General features: G+C 39.3%; 1 protein-coding gene across 4 annotated transcripts in view; it reads left to right on the top strand.

The window, feature by feature from the left end:
* The window catches only part of EPSTI1 (epithelial stromal interaction 1), a 171,473-nt gene that overhangs the window by 135,947 nt on the left and 11,246 nt on the right, over positions 1-24,280 (top strand). For all 4 annotated transcript variants that reach the window (XM_060194769.1, XM_060194771.1, XM_016194658.2 and 1 more), the window contains one exon: positions 16,805-16,878. In XM_060194769.1, the coding sequence (XP_060050752.1) occupies positions 16,805-16,878 (74 nt within the window). The remainder of the gene's footprint in view (positions 1-16,804; positions 16,879-24,280) is intronic.

Below are 24,280 nucleotides of genomic sequence, written 5' to 3'. Positions count from 1 at the left end.
TTGTTGTAGTTATTATTGATGTTGTATTTGTTGGATAGGATAGAGAGAATTGGAGAGAGGAGGGGACGACAGAGAGAAGAGAAAGATAGACAGCGACTACCGTGCTGGTGGGTAGCTGGAGGCTCGAACTGGGATCCTTATGCAGGTCCTTGTGCTTTGCACCACCTGCGCTTAACCCACTGCGCTACAACCCAACTCCCAGACTTCCTATTCTTAATCCCTCTGGGAGTATGGACCCAAGGTCATTATGGGATGCAGAAGGTTGAAGGTCTGGCATCTGTATGCCTGCCTCTCTCTTTCCCTAGTGGGGAGGGGATCTGGGGAAGCAGGGCTCCAGGACACATTCATTGGTGGGGTTATCTGTCCAGGGAAATCTAGTTGGCATCATGGCAGCATCTAGAACCTGGTGGCTGAAAAGAGAGTTAACATATAAAACCAAATAAATTATTGACTAATCATGAACCTAAAGACTGGAATAGTGCAGATGAGGAGTTGGGGGGGGGGTCTCTATTTTGTAGACAGCTAGTAGGCATATTTTTGTTATATTCCAAATGGCCTGTGACTATACAGTTTTTTCTTTCTCTGAGCCTGAAATTTGATATGCAGGTGGATCCAACTTATTTTCTGAGAAGATGATGTCATTGCTCCCCACTCTTATTTTCTAATTTATCTTCCTGCTCTATGTGTTCATCATTGCAGCTATAAGTTTACCCTTTCGAATGTTCTCTACCTCCCAACGGTGGCCAACCCTTTATTTACTCAGTCTCACCAAGCATATAGTAGAAATGACTATGCCACTAAACTATCTTGTGCATAGATAGTAGTCAAATTATTGAAGAAATTATGTAAGTTGTTATAAAGTCAACTATTAAGTTATCATGAAAACAGTATAAAAACAGGAAATATTTTTAAATATTTATTTTTATTATTTTTTATTAATTTTTAACTGTACTATTTGATAGAATAGAGAGAAATTGAGATAGAAGGGGAGATAGAGAGGGGGAGTGAGATACAGAGAAACATATGTAGCACCACTTCACCACTTGTAAAGCTTTCTTCCTGTAGGTGGGGACCAGGGGGGCTTAAACCTACATCCTTGTTCATGGTAATACATGCACTTAACCAGTTACACCACCATCCAACCTTTACGAGGTATTTTTATCTGTTGGCATCTTATTTTTATTTTATCTTATTCTATTTTTACTAGAGCACTGGCTTCTGGTGATGCCAGGGGTTGGACCTGAACCTGGGACTTCAGAATCTCAGAATCACAGGCTTGAGAGTTGTCCGTTGGAACTCTAAAAAATATATATTTTTTGTCACTGCTCCAAATCAGTTTTTTTTTTTTTCAGATAGAGAGGGGAGAAGGATACCACAGTATAGAAGCTCCCCCACCCCCGGTGCAGTGGGGGACTTGAACCTAGGTTGTGCACATGAGAAAGCAGCCATACTATTCAGGTTGGCTATCTTGCTGGGCCCCCAAGTGTCTTTTATTGTTAAGGGTCTCAGGAGTCGGGCAGTAGTGCAGTGGGTTAAGCGCAGGTGGCACAAAGTGCAAGGACTGGAATAAGGATCCTGGTTCAAGCCCCCAGCTCCCCACCTGCAGGGGAGTCACTTCACAGGAGGTGAAGCAGGTCTGCAGGTGTCTATCTTTCTCTCCCCCTCTCTGTCTTCCCCATCTCTCTCCATTTCCCTCTGTCCTATCCAACAATGATAATAATAACTACAAAAAAAAGAGGAAAAGAAAAAACAAACAAAAAAAGATATTTTTAAGGGTCTCATATTGAAGTCCATAGCAAAATGTGCAATTTTATACTAAAGAGTCTAGTTCTTAACATCATGAAAGATATACATATTTAATATACATATACCTTATATATACATATGGTGTATTTTCAGTAATATCTGTGAAGTAACATGGAATTGTTAATCTGATACTGTGAAGTCCTGAAATACTAGGAGGTTGTTGTGAAGTCAATGCAGGTTTGATTTATCTTGTAACAGCTTTTAGGGAATTTTAAGTAATGTTTGATAAAGTTTGTTGTATGCATTTGGAATGTGAAAACAATTAAAAGTAGAAAATTTCACAAAGATAACTGCTCAACAGATTAGAAAATCAGATCTGGGATTTAATTTTCAGGCTGAGTAGTTATTTTAAACAGTGAAAATTAAGGTGTTTTTTTTTTCTTCCTTAATTATGCTTTTCTTTTCTTCTGGAATTAAACAAATATTGATACACACATATTTTCTGGTTATTGATTAAACATTTTTATTGTATAATCTTTTAAATATTTATTTCTCTTTTAATTTTTAGCACTATGAATAACTTTAGCACATGCATAATTCTATCTTTAGGGACTTCAATAACAGTAGAATGCATAAGGAAGTCACTGGTTTATTCTACCTTATTATTTTGTTCTACTTTTTTTATTAGTGATTTAACAGTGCTTTGCAGAATTATAAGATTTCTGGAGCTTGTGGGGTGGTGGTGCACAGGGTTAAGCACACTTAGTAGGAAGTGCAAGGACCCATGCAAGGACTCCAGCTCCCCACCTGCAGGGGGGTTGCCTCACAAACAGTGAAGCAGGACTGCAGGACTCTCTCTCTCTCTCTCTTCCCCATCTCTATCTCCCCTACCCCTCTCAATTTCTCTCCATTCTATCCAATAAAAAAATGAAAAATGGCTGCCAGGAACAGTGAATTCATAGTGCCAGCACTGAGCCCCAGCAATAACCCTAGAGAAAGAAAAAAGAGAGAGAGAAAGGAAGGAAGGAAGGAAAGTTGGATGGGTGAATGGCTGGAAAAAAGAAAAGATATCTGGGGTAGGATTTTTTTAACATTTTAAAAAAGATTTTAATTATTTATTAATGAGAAAGATAGAAGGAGAGAGAGAGAAAGAACCAGACATCACTCTGGTACATGTGCTGCCAGGGATTGAACCAGGACCTCATGCTTGAGAGTCCAATGCTTTATCCACTGCACCACCTCCCGGACTACACTGGGGTAGAATTTTGCATCCACACATGGTATGTATAAATCACCATAATCACCATCCACTAAAGTTTGGTAGCCCTGCCCCCATCTCAATTCCATAGTTCTTACCTAGTGCTTTCTTTTCTACCCCTCTGGAATTAGAAAAATAAAAGCTTGAGAGGTTGAATATACTTACTGCTTTGCATGGGTTTTGGTTTTATATAGCCATTTTCAAAATAAAAGCAAGACAAAAGTTAAGAAAATACTTCAATTATTGGGTATCAGAAAAGTATTATAAACCACACAGAAATGTATGGTGAAGGAACTATATGGGAAATACAGTGCCCAGCCATGCTGATGTGTTATATTCAGAGAAAAAAATAATCATAACTTTTAAATCCAGTCAGTACTAAAAAAACAAATGAATTAAGTATCCAACTCATGAATGTAGGATAAGGACATTAAATGATACTGAAGGAAGTAATTAAGATAAGAACAGAAGTTAATGATAAAACTTCAAGAAACAGTTGTTACAAAAATCCAGTAGCTTGTTCTTTGATAAGGTCAACAAAATGGACAAATCTTCATCAAGTCTAATCAAGAAGAGATTAGTGAAAATGCAAATATAGAGTATTATAAATGAGGGGATGGAACCATAGATCTAGAAAGATTAAATTTTATTACCATGGGTAACATTAAACAAATTGAATGTGTGGATTAAATGAACAATTTTGTAGAAATGCATATAAATTTGAAATAACTCAGAGTCACAATGCAAATGAAAATGCAAGTGATTTCTAAAGTTTTCTAGGAACTACTTTTCCCCTGGCAATCTAAACATGGATGATGTAATAGACAGTTCCACTAGATTTTTTTTGTTATGCTTTGTAAACTGTTCCAGAGAAAGAAAAAGATGAAGTAATTTAAAATTAATATTTAACTAACTCCTGTGCTGTCACAGTTGGATAAAGGGCATGTATGTGTGCATGTGTGTACATACAGGAAGAAACTCTTAAGAGGTTACATCACAAAGACCGTTCTAATTAATGATATTTTTCTTTGAAATAATTTACCAAGATGAGGTAAGATTTAGCCTAGGAATTTAGTCTAGCTTTATATTGTAATTTTTCTTAAATCTTATCACGCAAAGAGGGTTTGTTATGAGAGAAAAAGAATATGACCCTTACAAATATGGAAGAAGAAATTAATACATTTTTAAAAAATATCTTTATTTATTTATTTATTGGATAGAGACAGCCAGAAATTGAGAGGGAAAGGGGGTGATAGGGAGAGAGACAGAGAGATACCTACAGAACTGCTTCACTCCTGCAGGTGGGGATTGGGGGCTTGAACCTGGGTCCTTGCTCATTGTAACCTGTGTGCTCAACCAGGTGGGCCACCACTTGGCTCCTTATAAATTTAAACATCAACTATCAATTAAGAAAAAACTGTAGGGCTGGTAAAATAGCTCTCTTGGATTGTGTGCTGCTTTATCATGCACAGAAATCAGGTTCAAGTCTGGATTCCATCACATTGGAGGCTTCAGTGTTCTGATCTCTTTCACTATCTCTGTCTCTGTCTTTAAGAAAAACCATAGTGAGTTGGAATTAAAATAATTTCTTAGAATACATATTATCTCCCTGCCCCCCCAAAAAACAGCGCAGCATTAAACTCACCAAAAAGTGTTATTTTTAATGATTTAACATTTCTTTACATTATTATAAGACTCTAGGAACATAATTACACAGCATTTTATGTATATATGCTTCAATGATGAATTAGGTATATTTTATTTTATTTATTTATATAGAGTTGAAAAATTAGAGGGGAGTGGGGAGATGGAGAGGGACAGAGAGACATGTGCAGCACAGCTTCACCACTTACGAAGCTTTCCCCTTTCAGGTGGGAACCAGGTCTTGAACTCTGGTCCTTGTGTATTGTAACATGTGCACTCAACCCAGTGTGCCACCACCCAGTCCCCAAATTAAGTATACTTTGTAAGACAAAAATAAAAATGGAACTTTATTAAAACAAATATCCATTTATTAATGAGAAAGAGAAACAAAACATCACTGGTATATGCAGTTCTGGGGACAATTCCTGAGATTTACCCTATGCTACCTCTTATAAATGAATGAGGGAAGAATGAACGAATAATTTTAAAAATCTGTGGAACCTGGGAATTTGAAAAACGTTCAGTTCTGAGGACAGTCACAAGAATAAACAAGAACCTTTGAAAGTATGGATAAAAATTTGTGTTTGATGAACAAGGACTATACAACTAAGTATTAAAATGACTGAAAACATCCTTATAGTATTACTAGTGAGAAACAGCAAAAGAACTCTTTGATTATAATATTCTAAACAACTTTCTAAGTGTAAAAATATTGGATTGGAAACTGCAGTAGTTTTTACAAGGTCACAGATATGGGTTGACTATTACTTCTATAGTTATATTTCGATATACTTGCCATTTTTTTCCTATGGTCCTGCATTCTTTTTCCTTTCTAAGTCACATCTACGCCTATTGCTACTTCCAAATGTCCTTCCTTTTTTCCTCTTCTCTCTCTGAATCCTGATGGAATTGGAGTTCAGAGCCCTCTTCTCATCTTCCCCTAACATTTCTCCCCTTCTGGAATTATAGACCAAATTTCTTTATGGGGGTGTAGAAGGTGGGAGTTCTGGTGTCTGTAATTGCTTCTCTGCTGGACATTGGTATAAGCAGTTCAATCCATACTGCCAGCCTGTTTCTATCTTTCCTTAGTGGGTTAGGGCTCTGGAGATGTGGGGTTCCAGGACACATTCGTGAAGTCATCTGCCCAGAATGAAAGTCAGAATGGAATCATAGTAGCATCTGCAACTTGGTGGCTAAAAGGCAGTAAGATATAAAGCAGGATAAAATGTTTAATGAACAGGAACCAAAAAGTTGGAATAGAGCAGATGGAAATAGATATCTTCTTGTGGAAAGGAGCTATGAGGTCTATTTTAGGTATGTTCCTAGGGTCCCATGACTTTAGTAATTTTGGCCTAAGCTTAATAACTAACATGCAGGTGGACTAAAAATATTGTCTCGGAAGATGGAATTGAGAATAGGGCTAGAAAGCTGAACTAGGGCAGAGAGTAGCTCCAAACTTGAAGAAAGTATATAAACAGAATTAACTATTTATCTCATCAACCTGACCCAGGGCCTATATACATTCATATTTAGCACAGGAACTTGTTCAACCTCCAAGTCCCTGTCAGTCTGTGTTCACAGTTCATGATCACAGCTGGGAACATTCTAGGCTGCACTCAATTCAGGACCAGTCTGTTTTGATGTTACTGTAGGAAACCTAGGGTCAGGGCTTCTCTGTATACTGTCTCTCCTCCCCCAAAGACCAGTCTTCTGTATTAAAAAAAAAAAATCAAAATCAGAGTTCTTTAACATCTACTGTATCAGCTCTCCTGTGTCTACTGCCCTTTTCCTCTTGTATGGAGAGATCAGCCTCTCCTGGGAGAAGTGTGTTTTGCTTTGGCAATGGTACCATAATGTTTATATAAATTAGGCTGAACTGTGTCGGAACATGCCTCACTGGGATTGAGACATGCTTGTAAAATAAGCCTACCCTAGTCTTCACCTACTGCACTGAAGCTTTGCTACAGAGCTTGACTTTCACTCAAGACACATCAGTTCACTCAAGCATCTGGCCTTTCCCACACCTGCCTGTTGTGTTGTTGGCCCTTCTGTAAATTGATAGATAGAAGTGATTTCCACAACCTATGGCAAGCAATAGGTAGATTGGCCATCACGATGGTGGATTGGCCATCTCTCCAAAGAACCCGTATGCAGCTTTCCAGCAGTGTAGCCCTTCCCTCAGGAGGGCCAGTAGGAGGCCATGGTACCATCTTAAGTGTTGACCTCATTTATATAGACACCCGAATCTGTTTGTAGAGAGTTCTGCTTTAGTTTTTTATAGTTTTTTTTTTATAGTTTTTCTTTAAAAAATTATTTTAAATCTTTATTTATTTATTGGATATAGACAGCCGAAAATCAAGAGGGAAAGGGGTGATAGAGAAGGAGAGAGACAGAGAGACACCTGCCGCACTGCTTCACCACTTGCGAAGCTTTCCCCCTGCAGGTGGGGACCGGGGGCTTGAACCTGTGTCCTTACGCACTGTGACATGTGCACTCAACCAGGTGTGCCACCATCTGGCCCCCAGTTTTTTCTTTTTAAATTAACATTGTTATTTAATTTTCTCTTTTGAAATTGTTTATTGATTTATTTAATGGAGTCAGAGAGAAGGGGGGGATAGGGAGGGAGGGAGAGAGAGAGTGAGGGAGAGAGAGAGAGAGAGAGAGAGAGAGAGAGAGAGAGAGAGAGAGAAATAAACCTGTATTTCTGCTTTACCACTTGTGAAATGCCCCCACTACAGTTGGGGACTGGGGGCTTGAACCCGGGTCCTTGAGCATTATAACGTGTTCTCAACCAGGTGTGCCAGTGCCTGGCCAATTGCTCTTGGCATTTCTTAAGATTTTATTTATTTACTATATTTTTTAGATAGAGAAACAGAGGGAGGGCGGAGTGAGAGACACCACAACACCAAACCTTCCTTCTGTGTGTTGGGGGACAGGCTTGAACCTGCACCACACACCTGGCTATTTAATTATTTTTCTTACATGGCACTAGGAGGTGAAAGGGCCTCGAACATGTATAACACCAGTAAGTGCCCTCCCAGCCTCTCTCTCTTTTTTTTCTTTTCATCCTATTTTCTGGGTTTCAAGGAGGTATTTCACCACAGGGATATCAGGCTGCTTTCTGTGGTGCCAGGACTCAGGGTCTCCCACACAGCAAGAAACATATGCCATCTACTGAGCTATCTCCCTGCCCCAGACAGTTTCTCATACAGTGAGGCTATCTTTCTGCACAGACCTCTGTCTGATGTGGGGAGCTGAGCTAGAGTAGTAAGTAGCACGTTCTTCCCTCTGGAGCCTTCACAGACCTGTTTAAAGTGTTCGGCATCAAGCAGCAACATTTGCTCCTGCTTCTCTTGTTTACTACCCTTCCTTTGTATTTCCACGTAGTGGTGCATGAAGTTTTCAGCAATGCTTTTCTCCCTGCTTCGTTTCACTCTTGTTTCTGGGTTTGTCTCCCTCATTATCCTGTAATTTCCTTCAGGTTGAAGCTGTTGCCATCTTAGTATCTGAACCTGCAGCATGAATCCAGGTGTCTGGAAAATGCTGGATGTTTAAATACCTGTGGAAAAGGATGGGACTTGGCAGTTTCCGATGTGCATCGTGTCCCTCCTGCTTAGATCGCTTTAATTTCCTTAATATCCAAAGCTCAGTCCTTGGAACAAGAACAACTTGTTTTCCTCTCTGCTCAACTCAGTGTTGTGCTTCTGCGTGAGAACCCCGTAAATGAACCAAGAATATGCTTGTGAAGGCATGTGAATGCATCCATAGTGGCTGTCAGTTCTGCAGAACAAATTAATTTGTTAAAATTATCCTTCATAGCACCAAAGGAAAACAAGTCCCTCCCTGTAAACATGCTTTGCTAGTTATAGAATAATTTTCTGACTGCAACAATGCCAAACTCCCCTTCTGCCATCTGGAGCACTGCTTCCATATAGTGATACCTCATTAGCAACCCCGACCCCCACCTGATCACCCTCCTCCTCTGAGCTCTCTTGTCTCCTCTGTCCTTGACTCTTAATAGGGAGACTCTTGTAGTTATTACTACCACCAGGGTTATCACTGGGGCTCAGTGCCTATACTACTCTACCAATCCCGGTGGTCAGTTTTTCCTTTCCTCTGATAGAAGGTGAGAGACAGAGACATTGCAGCACTGCTCCATCACTCGTGAAGATGATCTCCTCCTGCCCCCACTCCAGTCAGGTGTTCCCATTTAGTGGCCCGGGGCTTGAGCTCAGGCTCTCATGTGTGTTAAAGGGTGCACTCTACCTGGTGAACCACCTGCCAGCTCATTGATATTTGTTGTTCTCTTCTAGTCCCCTCTTCTTCCTTTTTCTGGTTTCATAAATGTAGTGCCTTGTTTTCTTTTACATCTTGCAAGTGTTAAACACTATGCAGATCACAGTGGAAATACTCCTCAGCTGTAAGGAGTGATGACATTTTCTTCTTTGCTAAAATTTGTATGGAGCATGAAGGAATTTTGTTAAGTGAAATAAGTCAGAAGTATTGGATGGACACAAGGTGATCTTCATAGGTGGGACATAGGAAACAGAGAAAGGGGAAATACTAGGTGAAACTTAATTAAGAAGGGTGTATTGCAGCAGATTTAAGAACTTTAAAGGAGGTCTCAAGAGGAAGGCTGCAAGGGTGGAGAGGACTTACTGGAGGAAGAGGACAAGCTGGTAAAAAGTGTGGTGTGCTGACATCTGTCACGGGAAGGTGTGAAATGGTACACCTGTGATAACAGTTTCCCCAGTAAAGCAATGTATTTTAATAAACGGACTGATATAGTAAACTGAAAAATTACAAAGAAACCTATATATACATAGGAATTAAAAAAAAAAACGTTTTCCCCAGGAGTCGGGTGGTAGCACAACGGATTAAGCACACATGATGCAATGCGCAAGGGTGCGGTTTAAGGATCCCGGTTCGAGCCCTGGGCTCCCCACCTGCAGGAGAGTTGCTTCACAAGTGGTGAAGCAGGTCTGCAGGTGTTTTTCTCTCTCTCTCTCTCTCTCTCCCCGTCTTCCCCTCCTCTCTCCATTTATCTCTGTCCTATCCAAAAACAATGACAACAACAATAATAACTACAACAATAAAACAACAAGGGCAACAAAAGGGAATAAATAAATAAATTTTTTTTTTCCTCTGTTGGGAGTTAATGTTTTACATTTGACAGTAAATACATTGGAATTTTTAAATGAAGGAAAGCACCAGGAAAATAGAAAATGTCTCCTGAATGGAGGTTTTTATTTGTTTATTTGTTATTAATTTGAGACAGAGAGAGAGAAATGGAGAGGGGAGTGGGAAGTAGAGGGGAAGAGACAGAGAGATACCTGCAACCCTGCTTCACCAATCGTGAAGCTTCCCTCTGAAGGTGGGGAAGCTGGGTCCTCATGCTTTGTAACGTGTGCGCTCAAGCAGGTGTGCCACCACCTGGCCCCCTTGTCTTACTTTTTGTAATTGTTACATAGTACTCCATTGTGTAGATGGTCTACCTTACTGTGCCCCTTCCTTCCTTCCTTCTTTCCTTCCTTCCTTCCTTCCTTCCTTCCTTCCTTCCTTCCTTCCTTCCTTCCTTCCTTCCTTCCTTCCTTCCTTCCTTCCTTCCCTTTCTTTTTTTAAAGATTTTATCTATTGGGGCCAGACGGTGGCACATCCAGTTGAGTGTACATGCTACCTAATGTGCAAGGATGCTGTTTCAAGTCCCTGACCCCCCCATCTTCAGGGGGAAGCTTCACAAGTGGTGAAACAGTGCTGCAGGCATCTTTGTCTCTATCTCCTCCTTTCTTAATTTCTCTATCCTGCAAAAAGAAGGATTTTATTTATTTATTTATTTACCAGATATCACTTTGGTACTTGCAAAGCCAGAAACTGAACTTGGAACCTCATGCTTGAGAACTTGATGCATTACTCATTGTGTCACCCCCCCCCCCCAGACCACAGTTGTGCCGATTTCTTATTGATAATCATTCAGACTTTTCCTTGAACTTTCACTGTCTAAACTTGATGGTTATGACTATCCTTACATGTATATCTTTGAACACTTCTGCAAATAATGTGTACTTTTTGCCTGTTAATGGGTATTGCTATTGTCCTCAAAAAACTAAATTAGGGCTCAAACCCAGGCCCTCAACTAATGGTAACATGTGAGCTCAACCTGGTGTACCACCACCCACCCCCTCTTACCACCCTGCTTCTCCAGTGTATTATTCTTTTTTTTAAATTTTATTTATTTATTTATTCCTTTTGTTGCCCTTGTTGTTTTGTTGTTGTAGTTATTATTGATGTCATTGTTGTTGGATAGGACAGAGAGAAATGGAGAGAGGAGGGGAAGACAGAGAGGGGGAGAGAAAGACAGACACCTGCAGACCTGCTTCACCGCCTGTGAAGTGACTCCCCTGCAGGTGGGGAGCCGGGGGCTCGAACTGGGATCCTTCCGCTGGTCCTTGTGCTTAGCGCCACCTGTGCTTAACCCGCTGCGCTACCGCCCGACTCACGTATTATTCTTTTAAAATATTTATTTATGGTGTAAGGATCCCGGTTCAAGCCCCCGGCTCCCCACCTGCAGGGGTGTCATTTCACAAGCAGTGAAGCAGGTCTGCAGGTGTCGCTATCTTTCTCTCCTCCTATCTTCCCCTCCCCTATCCATTTCTCTCTGTCCTATCCAACAACGACATCAATAACTACAACAATAAAACAACCAGGGCAACAAAAGAGAATAAATATTTTTTAAAAAGTAAAAAAAAAACAAAACTAAATTAGTCTTCACTAATTTCCCTCAAAGTGTATGAATGTATCTAATGCTCTATGAAGTCTCTCTAGCTTTTGTCAACATGTTAGGAGAAAATTTTCACTTCATTGTTCTGATTTATATTTGTTAAAAAAAAAAAAAAAAAAAGACAGTTACTTTGAATTTCCAGGCAGTTTCCAGCCTGTATTCTTCCTCTCCTTTGCTGCCTTTTCTGTTTGGTCATGGATTTTTTTTTTCTTTTTTCTTGGTTTATATCAGGTCTTTAGCTTGCCTTCTACCTAGAACTGTAGTAGTAACTGTGTTATGCTGCCTTACACCAGAATGTTTGATTCTCTGTGCAGTATTCCAATGGGATATTTTTCTCACTTGTTTTGTTGCTTCCTTCTTTTTAGAATAGAAAGTACCTAGAGGAGTAGTAATCTGATGTTTTATTTATTCTTACATCCCCATGTCATAGTAGATCCAAACCTGACTCATAATAAGCTGTTAGATTTTACTTTGATATCTTCATTGACTCAATAGTTGTTCAGCAATTGTGTGATTTTCCACCAAGCTGTGATTTCACCCTTTCTAATTTTTCACTTTTCTTTTTTTTTAAATGTTTTAATTTCCTTTTGTTGCCCTTGTTGTTTTATTGTTGTAATTATTATTGTTGTTTTTGATGTCGTCATTATTGATGTTGTCGTCGGATAGGACAGAGAGAAATGGAAAGAGGAGGGGAAGAGAGAGGGGGAGAGGAAAAGGAAGATAGATACCTGCAGACCTGCTTCACCGCTTATGAAGTGATTCCCCTGCAGGTGGGGAGCTGGGGGCTCCAACCCGGATCCTTACAGGGGTCCTTGAGCTTGGCGCCACATGTGCTTAACCCACTGCGCTCTACCATCTGACTCCCATTTTTTCACTTTTCTTTGACTTCTAGTTTCATATTACTGTAATTTGAAGAGATGTTTGGTGTTGATTTCAATTTTTTTTCACTGCTGAGATTTCACTGATCCAGGAAGATTTTTTTTTTTTTTTTAAGATAGACAAAAACAGAGAGGCAGAGAAAGTGTGAAGGAGATTACAACACTGAAGTTTCCTTCAAATTTCTAGAGGGTTGGCCTATAACTGGGTCATGCACATGACAAAGCAGCAAACTACTTAAGTGAGCTCTTACCAGCCCATAATTTGAATCTTCATGAGTTTATTAATACTTTTTTATGTCCCAACATATGTTCTAGACTTAGAATGTGATATGATTGATTAAGAGAACATGTATTCTGATGTTTGAGTGTAGAACACTCAAAAAATCTTTTCAAGGGAGTTGGGCGATAGTGCAGGTTAAGCGCACATGGCGCAAAGTGCAAGGATTGTGTAAGTAGCCCCTTCGAGCCCCCACTCCCCACCTGCAGGGGAGTCGCTTCACAGTGAAGCAGGTCTGCAGGTGTCTGTCTTTCTCTCCCCCTCTCTGTATTCCCCTCCTCTCTCCATTTCTCTCTGTCCTATCCAACAACAACGGCATCAATAGCAACAACAATAAAAATAAATTAATTAATTAAATATATATAAAAAACATTTTTAGTTCATCTTTTTAATTTGTCATTTGAAGGGCCTTTCTTTCCTTCTTGTGTGTATGATACATTTATTACTATTAAGTGGATGTTAGCATCCCCTAAATTATTTTATTTATTTTATAAAATGAAAATATTGACCCTAATATTATTTTGTTGCTGGCAATATCTTTCTATAGATCTGTTAATGATTTACTTTATAGTCAGGTATTGATATGTTGGGTGGGTATAAATTAGAAATTATTAAATCTTCTTGTATATATATTTTTTATTTATTTTTTTTGGCCAGGTGTCTATTTCATTTGATAGAAATATATTGGACCTGCTTTTTTATGTTTTTTTTTTTCCCCATTGGCTTGGGGTACCAGTTCCTATTTGTTTGAGCCTATGTTTGTTTTTATAATTTAACTTAAAATTTTTTTTTTTGTAAAATAACATATAGTTGTGGTTTGCATCTGAACATTTTGTGACTTTTGATAGGTGAGTTCTATTCATCACATCAAGTTTAACTATTAATTTATGAATGCTTACTATTGCCATTATGACTTTAATATTCTGGTGTATACACACACACACAGTAAACTTTGTTATTTAGATTTGGATAGGCAAACTTCTTGCAAAATTTCCTGTAAGGGACACTTAATGGTGGCAAAATATTTTAGTTTTGTTTGTCTGTGAAGACCTTTATATCTAAAGAATAGCTGTAGGTTATGTGTTGGGAATACTTTATACTTTTCCCCTAGCTGCCTTTAATGTTCTTTATTTGTTTAAACTCTTGGTAGTTTCACTGATAGGTGTCTTGTTATATAGGTTGCTGCATTGAAATAGTTTGATGTTCTCTTAGTTTCCTGCACTTTTGTACTTAGTTCTTTCGCTAGATTTGGAAAGTTTTCTATTATATTTTAAATAAGTTTTCTTTGTTTATTTATTTATTTTTATGTTGATATTTATTTATTCCCTTTTGTTGCCCTTTTTCTTATTGTTGTAGTTACTGTTGTTGCTACTGATGTTGTTGGAAAGGACAGAGAGAAGTGGAGATAGGAGGGGAAGACAGAGGGGGAGAGAAAGATAGACACCTGCAGACCTGCTTGACCACCTGTGAAGCGACTCCCCTTCAGGTGGGGAGCCAGGGGCTCGAACTGGGATCCTTACGCTGGTCCTTGCGCTTTGCACCATGTGCACTTAACCTGTACCGCTCGACTCCCTGTTTTTTTTTTTTTTAATCATTTGTTTATTATTAGATAGAGACAGAGAGAAATTGAGAGGGGAGGGAGAGATAGAGAGAGAGAGACAAAGAGACACCTGCATCTCTACTTCACCCCTTGTAAAGCTTCCTCCCAGCAGGTGGGGACCAGAAGCTTAAACCTGGGTCCTTGTGCAGTATAGTGTGTGCTTAACTAGGTGTACCACCACCTAAGTTTTCTGTCCTCATCTCTCTTTCTATTCTCTACTTCTTTTTTTAAAGGCTGGGTGCATAATTGTATGCATCCACCGCCACCCAGTCCCCAGGCCTAATTCTCTACTCTACTCTTGAGTGTGCAGTAGAAAGACATTACTATACCACTTAACCAACCTGCTATCCTTTGACCTCCCTTCCCCATATCATTCACGGTGCTAATGTTTCATGTCAGAGTGTGATCCTACATCTTTTTTTTTAAATATTTATTTTATTTATTCCCTTTTGTTGCCCTTGTTGTTTTATTGTTGTAGTTATTGTTGTTGTTGGATAGGACAGAGAGAAATGGAGAGAGGAGGGGAAGACAGAGAGGAGGAGAGAAAGATAGATACCTGCAGACCTGCTTCACTGCCTGTGAAGCGACTCCCCCTGCAGGTGGGGAGCCGGGGTTCGAACCAGGATCCTTATGCCGGTCCTTGTGCTTTGCGCCACCTGCACTTAACCCGCTGTGCTACAGCCCGACTCCCCGATCCTAGCATCTTGAGCATGGTAAGGCACAGGCTCTACTGAATGAATTATCCCTTAGCCCCTATTATTTTCATATTTCAAAGCTTTAGTTTCTACCTTCTTGGTGTATGCTTATCAAGATATGATAGAAATTTCTCTATCAGAAATATCCTGAACTCTTGCAATAATTTAAGACATGGACCTAATAATTCTCTTCTTTCTGCCTTTTTTCTTCCCTGTCTTTGAAATGAGGTTAAAATGCAGTCCTTTTCAAGGTAAAAGTTGAGTAGTGGAGGAATTCTGACTCCCACTTCTGTTTGATGCTGTAAAAAACAAACTGAGTTCAGAAGTTAAGTTGCCTCTTCCAAGAAGTTAGTCAAATTTTCCTTTTCTTTGTTACTTTTAAAAAATTTTTTCTTTAAGAATTTATTCTCTTTAATTATTTTTAAGTTCTGTGCTAGGAATGAAATTCATAGATTTGAATTTTACCTCACTTTGTAGAAGTATTTACCTTGTCTTAGAGGTATCGAGTACTCAAAGGAATAGCCAAAATAAAACTGGAAGAAATTACAGAGGGAATGAATTTTGTGTTACCAGCATGCTAGGTGATCAGCTTTTTCTTTTAAAAATATTTTTAAAAGATTTATTAATGAGGGGGAGAAGAGAAAGAGAGACAGAATCAGGGGGTCTGGCAGTGGCTCACCTGCTTAAGCACTCACATTACAGTGTGCCAGGATCCAGGTTCAAGCCCCTGGTCCCCAACTGCAGGGGGCAGGTTTCACAAATGGTGAAGCAGGGCTGCGATTGTCTCTCTCTGTCTCTTTCCCTCTTTTTATCTTAATTTCTTTATTGGGGGATTAATGTTTTACAGTCAACAGTAAATACAATAGTTTGTACATGCATAACATTTCTCAGTTTTCCACATAACAATACAACTCCCACTAGGTCCTCCAAATTTTCTTAACCTAGAGATTTAGTTAGTTGTAGTAAAATGATCTCCTATTTAAAGCAAAGATTTTCTTCAGGGAGTTCAAAATTAGACTAGTATTAGACCTTAACTTGTCAGTTATAGGTGAGTGCTTATTCTTTCTGATGGAGTATGTTTCATAATAGAATTGCACTATAATATTTGTTGGGAAAGAAATGCCAGAAAATACTAAGAAAAGGTAATGCCTGACATTCCTTAAGGAGCTGATTTAATTTGTTCTTTGTAAGATACAGGTAGACTTGATTCACATTGTTTTTTTTTATATTGCTTTTTTAAAAAATAATAAAATAAAATTATCTATATTTATTGGATAAAGACAGTTAGAAATCGAGAGGGTAGGGAATGATAGGGCAACAGACAGACACCTTCAATGCTACTTCACCACTAGCAAAGCTTTCCCCCTGCAGGTAAGGACTGGGAGCTCGAACCCTGGTCCTTGCACATTATGGCTTGTGCGCTCAAACAGGTACACCACCACTCTACCCCTCCATATTGTGTTTTCCTCTTTCTTTCACCTATTGTCTTACGACCTTGACCATTTACATAGGCTTTTTAAAATATTTTATTTATGTTTTTTAATGGAGACAGACATCAAGAGGGTGGATATAGGGAGAGAGAGACCCGTAGCATTGCTTCACTGCTTGTGAAACTACCCCCTGCAGTTGAGGATAAGGGGCTTGGACCTTTGTCATTGTGCATTGTAATATATGCTTTAATTCCCACTGCCTGGATCCCATACTAGCTTTTCATCCCATGATTTTACACTCTGTGATACTGATTTACTAAAGTATGATTAATTGTGCTATACAGTTAAGTAAAAGTAATTTCACATGGAAATGGCACTTAAGTAAAACTTTCAAAAATGAAATATTGTACCAATAGGGTTAAATAAGTATTCTATTTGAGTGTGTTCTATACAGTCATATTAATTGAAACCATATTTTAATGTTTTTATTGTTCCTAGGGTGAATTACTGGAATTTAAGCGACAGCAACAGGAAGAAGAAAGAATTAGATTCCACCAGTCTGAACAAAGGAGGTAAAAATGACCAATAAGATAAACATCACTGGTTAAATCAGTTATCAGTTATGTGTAAGTTTTTGCACAATTTTTAGAATAGTTTCAGAATCTATATTTTCTTTTTGTCTTTATATTATGGAGTTTTGTATGCTTGAGGATGCCAGTTGCCACACACACACAGACACACACACACAGACACACACACACACACACACACACACTTTAAAACATTTTTTGATAGATGACATGAATTTACAATAGGTCACTTTTTATAAAGCTATAAATGAGATATTTTTTAAATTGGGTTTTTGTTATTTAAAAAAAGTGACACCAAGTCTGCTGCTTCTGATAGCCTCCACCCCCTTTTCTGTTTTTATTTGACAAGACAGAGAGAAATTGAGAGGGGGAGAAGAGATAGAGAGGGAGGGAGAAAGACACCTACAGATTGGCATTCTTCCTGCAGGTGGGGAGCTGGGGTTGAACCTGGGTCCTCAGGCATGGTAGTGTATGCTCAACCAAGTACACCATCACCTGCTCCCTTGCTCCTCGTTTTTTCTTCAAAAGTCATTTTATTAAACACTTAATATTGTATTTAGATAATATTGTTTTCTAGTAGTAGCCAGGTATTTCTCTGGATTTTTTTTTTTTTTGGATTAATGGGATTGTATGGCTTTAAGCATCTTAAAGATAATGGCATGTCACATTAGTAGATCTCCTTGCTAAGAAATTAATCATCCATGGCACTCAATGAAGGAACAAGTTACTTGATTAAAGGTGGAAAATATTACTTTTTTGTTATAGGTATTCTGACCCTTATTCTTTCAGTTTATTTATTTATTATTATTATTTTTTTAAAATTAGTTTTCTTTTTTTTTAATTTATTTTTTATTTAAGAAAGGATAAGTTAACAAAACAATAGGATAGGAGGGGTACAACTCCATACAATTCCCACCACCCAATCTCCATATCCCACCCCCTCCCCTGATAGCTTTCCCATTCTCTATCCCTCTGGGAGCATGGACCCAGGGTCCTTGAGGGTTGCAGAAGGTGGAAGGTCTGGCTTCTGTAATTGCTTCCCCGCTGACAAGGACGTTGATTGGTTGGTCCATACTCCCAGTGTGCCTCTCTCTTTCCCTAGTAGGGTGGGTCTCTGGGGAAGCGGAGCTGCAGGACACATTGGTGGGGTCTTCAGTCCAGGGAAGCATGGCCGGAATCTTGGTGGTTGAAAAGAGAGTTAACATACAAATCCAAACAAATTGTTGAGCAATCATGGACCCAAAGGTTGGAATAGTGGAGAGGAAGTGTTAGGGGGTTACTCACTGCAAACTCTAGTATACTTCTGCTTTCAGGTATATATTTTGCACTTGTTTATGGATACGTGTGAACATATCCTCTCTCTCACAGAACCTGGTGTATATCTAGGTTTTGGGACTTTGTTAGAAAGTGAACCACCTGAGATGGAATTAGAGAATACTATGAAAGGAAAGGTCTCACCCGAGTAATGAAGCTGAAGGGTTGTCATTCCACACGTGAAGTCTCTAGACACAGTCTGAGCTGAAGCATATTGAGGTGGCAATCATTGCGTTGATTAGGTTGCGATCAGCAGATGCAATATTATTTGATATGGATTGGGAGAGGCATGTGGGAAGTGGGCCCTATCCTAAGGTTCCAGGACTGGGGGAAATATAGGCTCTCTAGTGGAGATGTGAGGTTCCTGCTGTCTTAGGGTTCAAAAAGACAATGGATAGTTAATGTTGTCATCACATTATTGGGTAATTTGGTTAACTTTGAAAAGTCCTTTTGTTAGGGTTTGCTGTGTAGTACCCGGTATCTTGTATATAGCTGTGCCACCGGTTGCTTCTGATCTACTTGGTCTAGGCTTTTGAGAGAGTCTGCATATCAAATACACAGCCTCTATATTAAAAAGACTCAGTCTGTGTTTTAAAAACTTCGAGACATACAATTAATTTCCCCCCTGTCATATTAATTAACTCGTGATTTATATGACTACACTTTACTAGGAGTGTACATAAACACCATTCCCACCACCAAAACATTGTGTCCCATCCCTCTCACCCACCCCTACTCCCCACTGGCCCAGGAAGCCGCATGTCTACCCCTCACCACAAGGTTTTTACTTTGGTGCCCTACTTTCAATTTAGTCAGATCCTGCTTTTAGTTTCCCTTTCAGATCTTCTTTCTCAACTTCTGTTGGTGAATGGGGTCATCCCATACTCATCTTTATCTTTCTAACTTAGCTCACTTAACAAATGGAAGAAGGAGGCTCTCTTCAATAAATGGTGCTGGGAAAACTGGGTTGTAACATGCAGAAGAATGAAATTGAACAACTTTATCTCACCAGAAACAAAAATCAACTCCAAATGCATCAAAGACCTGGATGTCAGACCAGAAACAATCAAATACTTAGAGGAAAACATTGGTAAAACACTTTCCCACATACACCTCAAGGACATCTTTGATGAATCAAACCCAATTGCAAGGAAGACTAAAGCAGAAATAAACCAATGGGACTACATCAAATTGAAAAGCTTCTGCACATCCAAAGAAACTATTAAACAAACAGAGAGATCCCTCACAGAATGGGAGAAGATCTTCACATGCCAGACATCAGACAAGAAACTAATCACCAAAATATATAAAGAGCTCAGCAAACTTAGCACCAAAAAAGCAAATGACCCCATCCAAAAATGGGCAGAGAATATGAACAAAACATTCACCTCAGAGGAGATCCAAAAGGCTAACAAACATATGAAAAACTGCTCTAGGTCACTGATTGTCAGAGAAATGCAAATTAAGACAACACTAAGATACCACCTCACTCCTGCAAGAATGGCATACATCAAAAAGGACAGCAGCAACAAATGATGGAGAGGTTGTGGGGACAGAGGAACCCTTTTGCATTGCTGGTGGGAATGTAAATTGTTACAGCCTCTGTGGAGAGCAGTCTGGAAAACTCTCACAGGGCTAGACATGCACCTTCCATATGATGCAGTAATTCCTCTTCTGGGATTATACCTCAAGGACTCCATAACACCCAACCAAAAAGAGGTGTGTACTCCTATGTTCATAGCAGCACAATTCATAATAGCTAAAACCTGGAAGCAACCCAGGTGCCCAACAACAGATGAGTGGCTGAGAAATCTGTGGTATATATACACAGTGGAATACTATGCAGCTATCAAGAACAATGAACCCACCTTCTCTGACCCATCTTGGACAGAGCTAGAAGGAATTATGTTAAGTGAGCTAAGTCAGAAAGATAAAGATGAGTATGGGATGATCCCACTCATCAACAGAAGTTGAGTAAGAAGATCTGAAAGGGAAACTAAAAGCAGGACCTGACCAAATTTTGGTCAGGGCACCAAAGTAAAAACCCTGTGGTGAGGGGTAGACATGCGGCTTCCTGGGGCAGTGGGGGGTGGGAGTGGGTGGGAAGGATGGGTCACAGTCTTTTGGTGGTGGGAATGGTGTTTATGTACACTCCTAGTAAAATGTAGTCATATAAATGTATAAAATGTAGTCATATAAATCACTAGTTAATTAATATGAGAGAAGGGAAATTAATTGTATGTCTCAAAGTTTTTTAAAACACAGACTGAATCTTTTTAATATATAGGCTGTGTAACTGATATGAGGACTCTCTCAAAAGCCTAGACCAAGTAGATCAGAAGCAACCAATAGCACAGCTATATATAAGATACTGGATACTGTACAGCAAACCCTAACAAAAGGACTTTTCAAAGTTAACCCAATTACCAAATAATGTGATGATAACATTAACTATCGATCGTCTTTTTGAACCCTAAGACAGCAGGAACTTCACATCTCCACTATAGAGCCTCTACTTCCCCCAGTCCTGGAACCCTTGGATAGGGCCTACTATGCCTCTCCCAATCCATATCAAATAATATTCCCGTATGCCTCTCCCAATCCATATCAAATAATATTGCATCTGCTGATCGCAACCTAATCAATGCAATGATTGCCACCTCAACATGCTTCACTTCAGACTGTGTCCAGAGACTTCATGTGTGGAATGACAACCCTTCAGCTTCATTACTCGGGTGAGACCTTTCCTTTCATAGTATTCTCTAATTCCATCTCAGGTGGTTCACTTTTGTAACGAAGTCCCAAAACCTAGATATACACCAGGTTCTGTGAGAGAGAGCATATGTTCACACGTATCCATAAACAAGTGCAAAATATATACCTGAAAGCAGAAGTACACTAGAGTTTGCAGTGAGTATCCCCCTAACACTTCCTCTCCACTATTCCAACCTTTGGGTCCATGATTGCTCAACAATTTGTTTGGATTTATATGTTAACTCTCTTTCAGCCACCAGGTTCCAGATGTCATCAGGATTCCGGCCATGCTTCCCTGGACTGAAGACCCCACCAATGTGTCCTGCAGCTCCGCTTCCCCAGAGACCCACCCTACTAGGGAAAGAGAGAGACAGACTGGGAGTATGGACTGATCAGTCAACGTCCTTGTTCAGCGGGGAAGCAATTACAGAAGCCAGACCTTCTACCTTCTGCAACCCTCAAGGACCCTGGGTCCATGCTCCCAGAGGGATAGAGAATGGGAAAGCTATCAGGGGAGGGGGTGGGATATGGAGATTGGGTGGTGGGAATTGTGTGGAGTTGTACCCCTCCTATCCTATGGTTTTGTTAATTTATCCTTTCTTTAAAAAAACAAAAAGTACTAGGAAAAAAAAACAATGGAGAGGGGATTTATTCAAGGTCCAGACCCATCATATCTGTTTGGGAATCTCACAACTCCCCGAATAGGGCCTAGCTGATGTGGTGGCCTGATAGTGACTAAAGAGTCACCTTTAAAGTATGCCAGTCTCTTGCCCTTATTCAACTTTTCAGTCCTTGCTTTGATGGGGTTAGCTTTGGAATGAGTGAGAGAACTGTAATAGGAAGTAGGTGAGGAGGGTATCTAAGTCTAAGTAAACACTATTTCATTATGAACTTGATACTGACTCGCTGCATACTATTGTGTACTTTTGCTTTCAGGTATATATTTTGTCCTAATTTATGGATACATGTGAACATATGTTCTATCTCACGGGACCTGGCCTATATCCAGGGTTTTGTAATTTTGTTAGGAAGTGAACCTCTTGGAATGGACCTTGAGAATACTATGAAAGGAAAGGTTTCACCCAAGTAATGGGGTGAAAGGTTGATATTCCATGCCTGATGTCTCTGGACACAGTCTGAAGTGAAGTATGCTGAGGTGGTACTCATTGCGTTGATTAGGTTGGGGTGGGTGGATGCAATATCATTTGGTATGACTTGAGAGAAGCATGAAGGCAAGTGAGCCCCACCCTAGAGGTTCCAGGACTGGGGGAAATATAGGGCTCTATAGAGGAAGCAGGAGGTTCCTGCTGTCTTAGGGTTTAAGAAGACAATAGATAGTTAATTCTGTAATCACATAATTTGGCAGTTGGGTTAACTTTGAAATATCCCTTTGTTAGGATTTGCTGTATCATACACAACATCATCATGATTTATGTCCTTTGACATTGCTGTGCCACTGGTTGCTTCTATTCTCCTTGGTCTAAGCTGTTAAGAGAGTCAACATATCAAAGGCTCAGCCTATGTATTAAAAAGACTAAGTTTGTGATATAAAAGGTTTGAGACATTCAATCATTTTTTTTTTTTATGATGATGGCCTTATAATATATTTTGTGATCTGGGAGTGTGATGCCTCCATTTCTGTTTCTTTTTTTCAAGATTTTTTTGGCAATTCTGTTTTTTTTTTTGGCAATTTTTGTTTTCTGGTTCCAGATAAATGATTGTAATTTTTGTTCTTTTCTCTTAAAGAAGCTTGGTGGAACTTTGATGAGTTTTTCGTTAAATTTGTATATGGCTCTGGGGAGAATATTCATTTTGATGATATTTATCCTTCTAATCCATGAGCATGGAATGTCTTTCCATTTCTTGGTATCATTTTCTATTTCCTTGAATAGTGACTCATAGTTTTCAGTATACAAGTCATTCACTTCTTTGGTCAGTGGTAGCAGTTTTATTTGCTCTTGATTTAACCATTTTTTTTATTGATGTGTTTTTTATTTTTCTGTTCTGTTGTTCTTTAGTTGTTGTGTTTTGAGTACAAGCTATACTAAATACTTTTATGACAAATGCAGTTCCCAACCTCAGAAATTACAACAATAGTAACATAAGCAAGGATTGATTCAGTTCAGCCAATACCAGCTAGTCAAATAACATGTCCAATCCAAGAAAAAATAGCAACCAAATCCAAAGGAAAAAGAAAGAGAAAGGAAAAAAGGGAAAGCAAGAATAGAAAATTATGCAAATCTACTGTCCACTGTAAATTCTAGGGATAGCAAGGGGACAAAGGGAAGTAGAGAAGAGAGACACACAGAGAGAGTCCACTCTGAGTCAGATTTCTTCCCCAAAATAATTCACAAACGAGTATCAGTGAATTCAGAAAGTAAAAGAAGGAGGAAGGAAGGAAGGAAAGAAGACAAGAAGAAGAAAAAAGAAAAAGAAAAAAAGCAGTGAAAGGAAAGGGTTATTTATTTATTTTATTTAATTAGTTAGGAAGAGGGAGAAAGGAGAGTGGAGGGAAGAGGTAGAGAGAAACAAGTTCCTCTCACACTGGATAGGACACCTGGTCACCTAGCAATGGAGAAAACAACAGCAGTTAATTTTGGTCAACCTATAGAAGATAGAGAATGGGAAAGCTATCAGGGGAGGAGGGGATGGGATATGGAGATTGGGTGGTGGGAATTGTGTGGAATTGTACCCCTCCTACCCTATGGTTTTTGTTAATTTTTCCTTTCTTAAATAAAAAATAAATTAAAAGAAGAAGAAGGTGGCAAAAGCGACACATGTATATAATAATAGTAATAATAAAATAGGATAGAGTAAAAAACCCTAACAGTAAGTTTGCAGCTGGACTGCTCCAGATCAGACAGCCAATTGTAAGAAGTATTCCCCCCCCCAAAAAAAAAAAAAAAAACCCTCCAGGTAGTCTTTCCCAGGCAGGGGTGAAGCTCTGATTGGTCAGGTATTTTGTCACTCAAATAGAGCTCCAGCCACTTAAAAAGAGAGAAGGAAAACAAAAAGAAAAAAGATTTGGAATGACACCACTGGTGAGCCAGGAATCTTGGTGAAATAGCTCAGCAGGGAGCCTGTTAAGAGCAGCTCTCCAGCCCCTGGAGGCTGGTTCTGGGGTTGGGGGCCATGAGCTTCAGAAATAATCAAAAGATTGTTTTTTCTTTTTTTTTTTTTTTTTTTTTTACCTCCTGGCCTCTGTTTTGTAACCCAAGAGTGGTCTCATAACTTAGGACCCTTTATTCACCCTCCTGCTGATGGCCCAGTATCATACATATATCCAGGTAATCCCTGGTCACAAGCTTCTGCTTGT

This window comes from Erinaceus europaeus, chromosome 7 (assembly GCF_950295315.1).
Source record: "Erinaceus europaeus chromosome 7, mEriEur2.1, whole genome shotgun sequence".
In the NCBI taxonomy this organism is placed as follows: domain Eukaryota; kingdom Metazoa; phylum Chordata; class Mammalia; order Eulipotyphla; family Erinaceidae; genus Erinaceus; species Erinaceus europaeus.
This window is presented reverse-complemented; position numbering and strand designations above follow the sequence as displayed.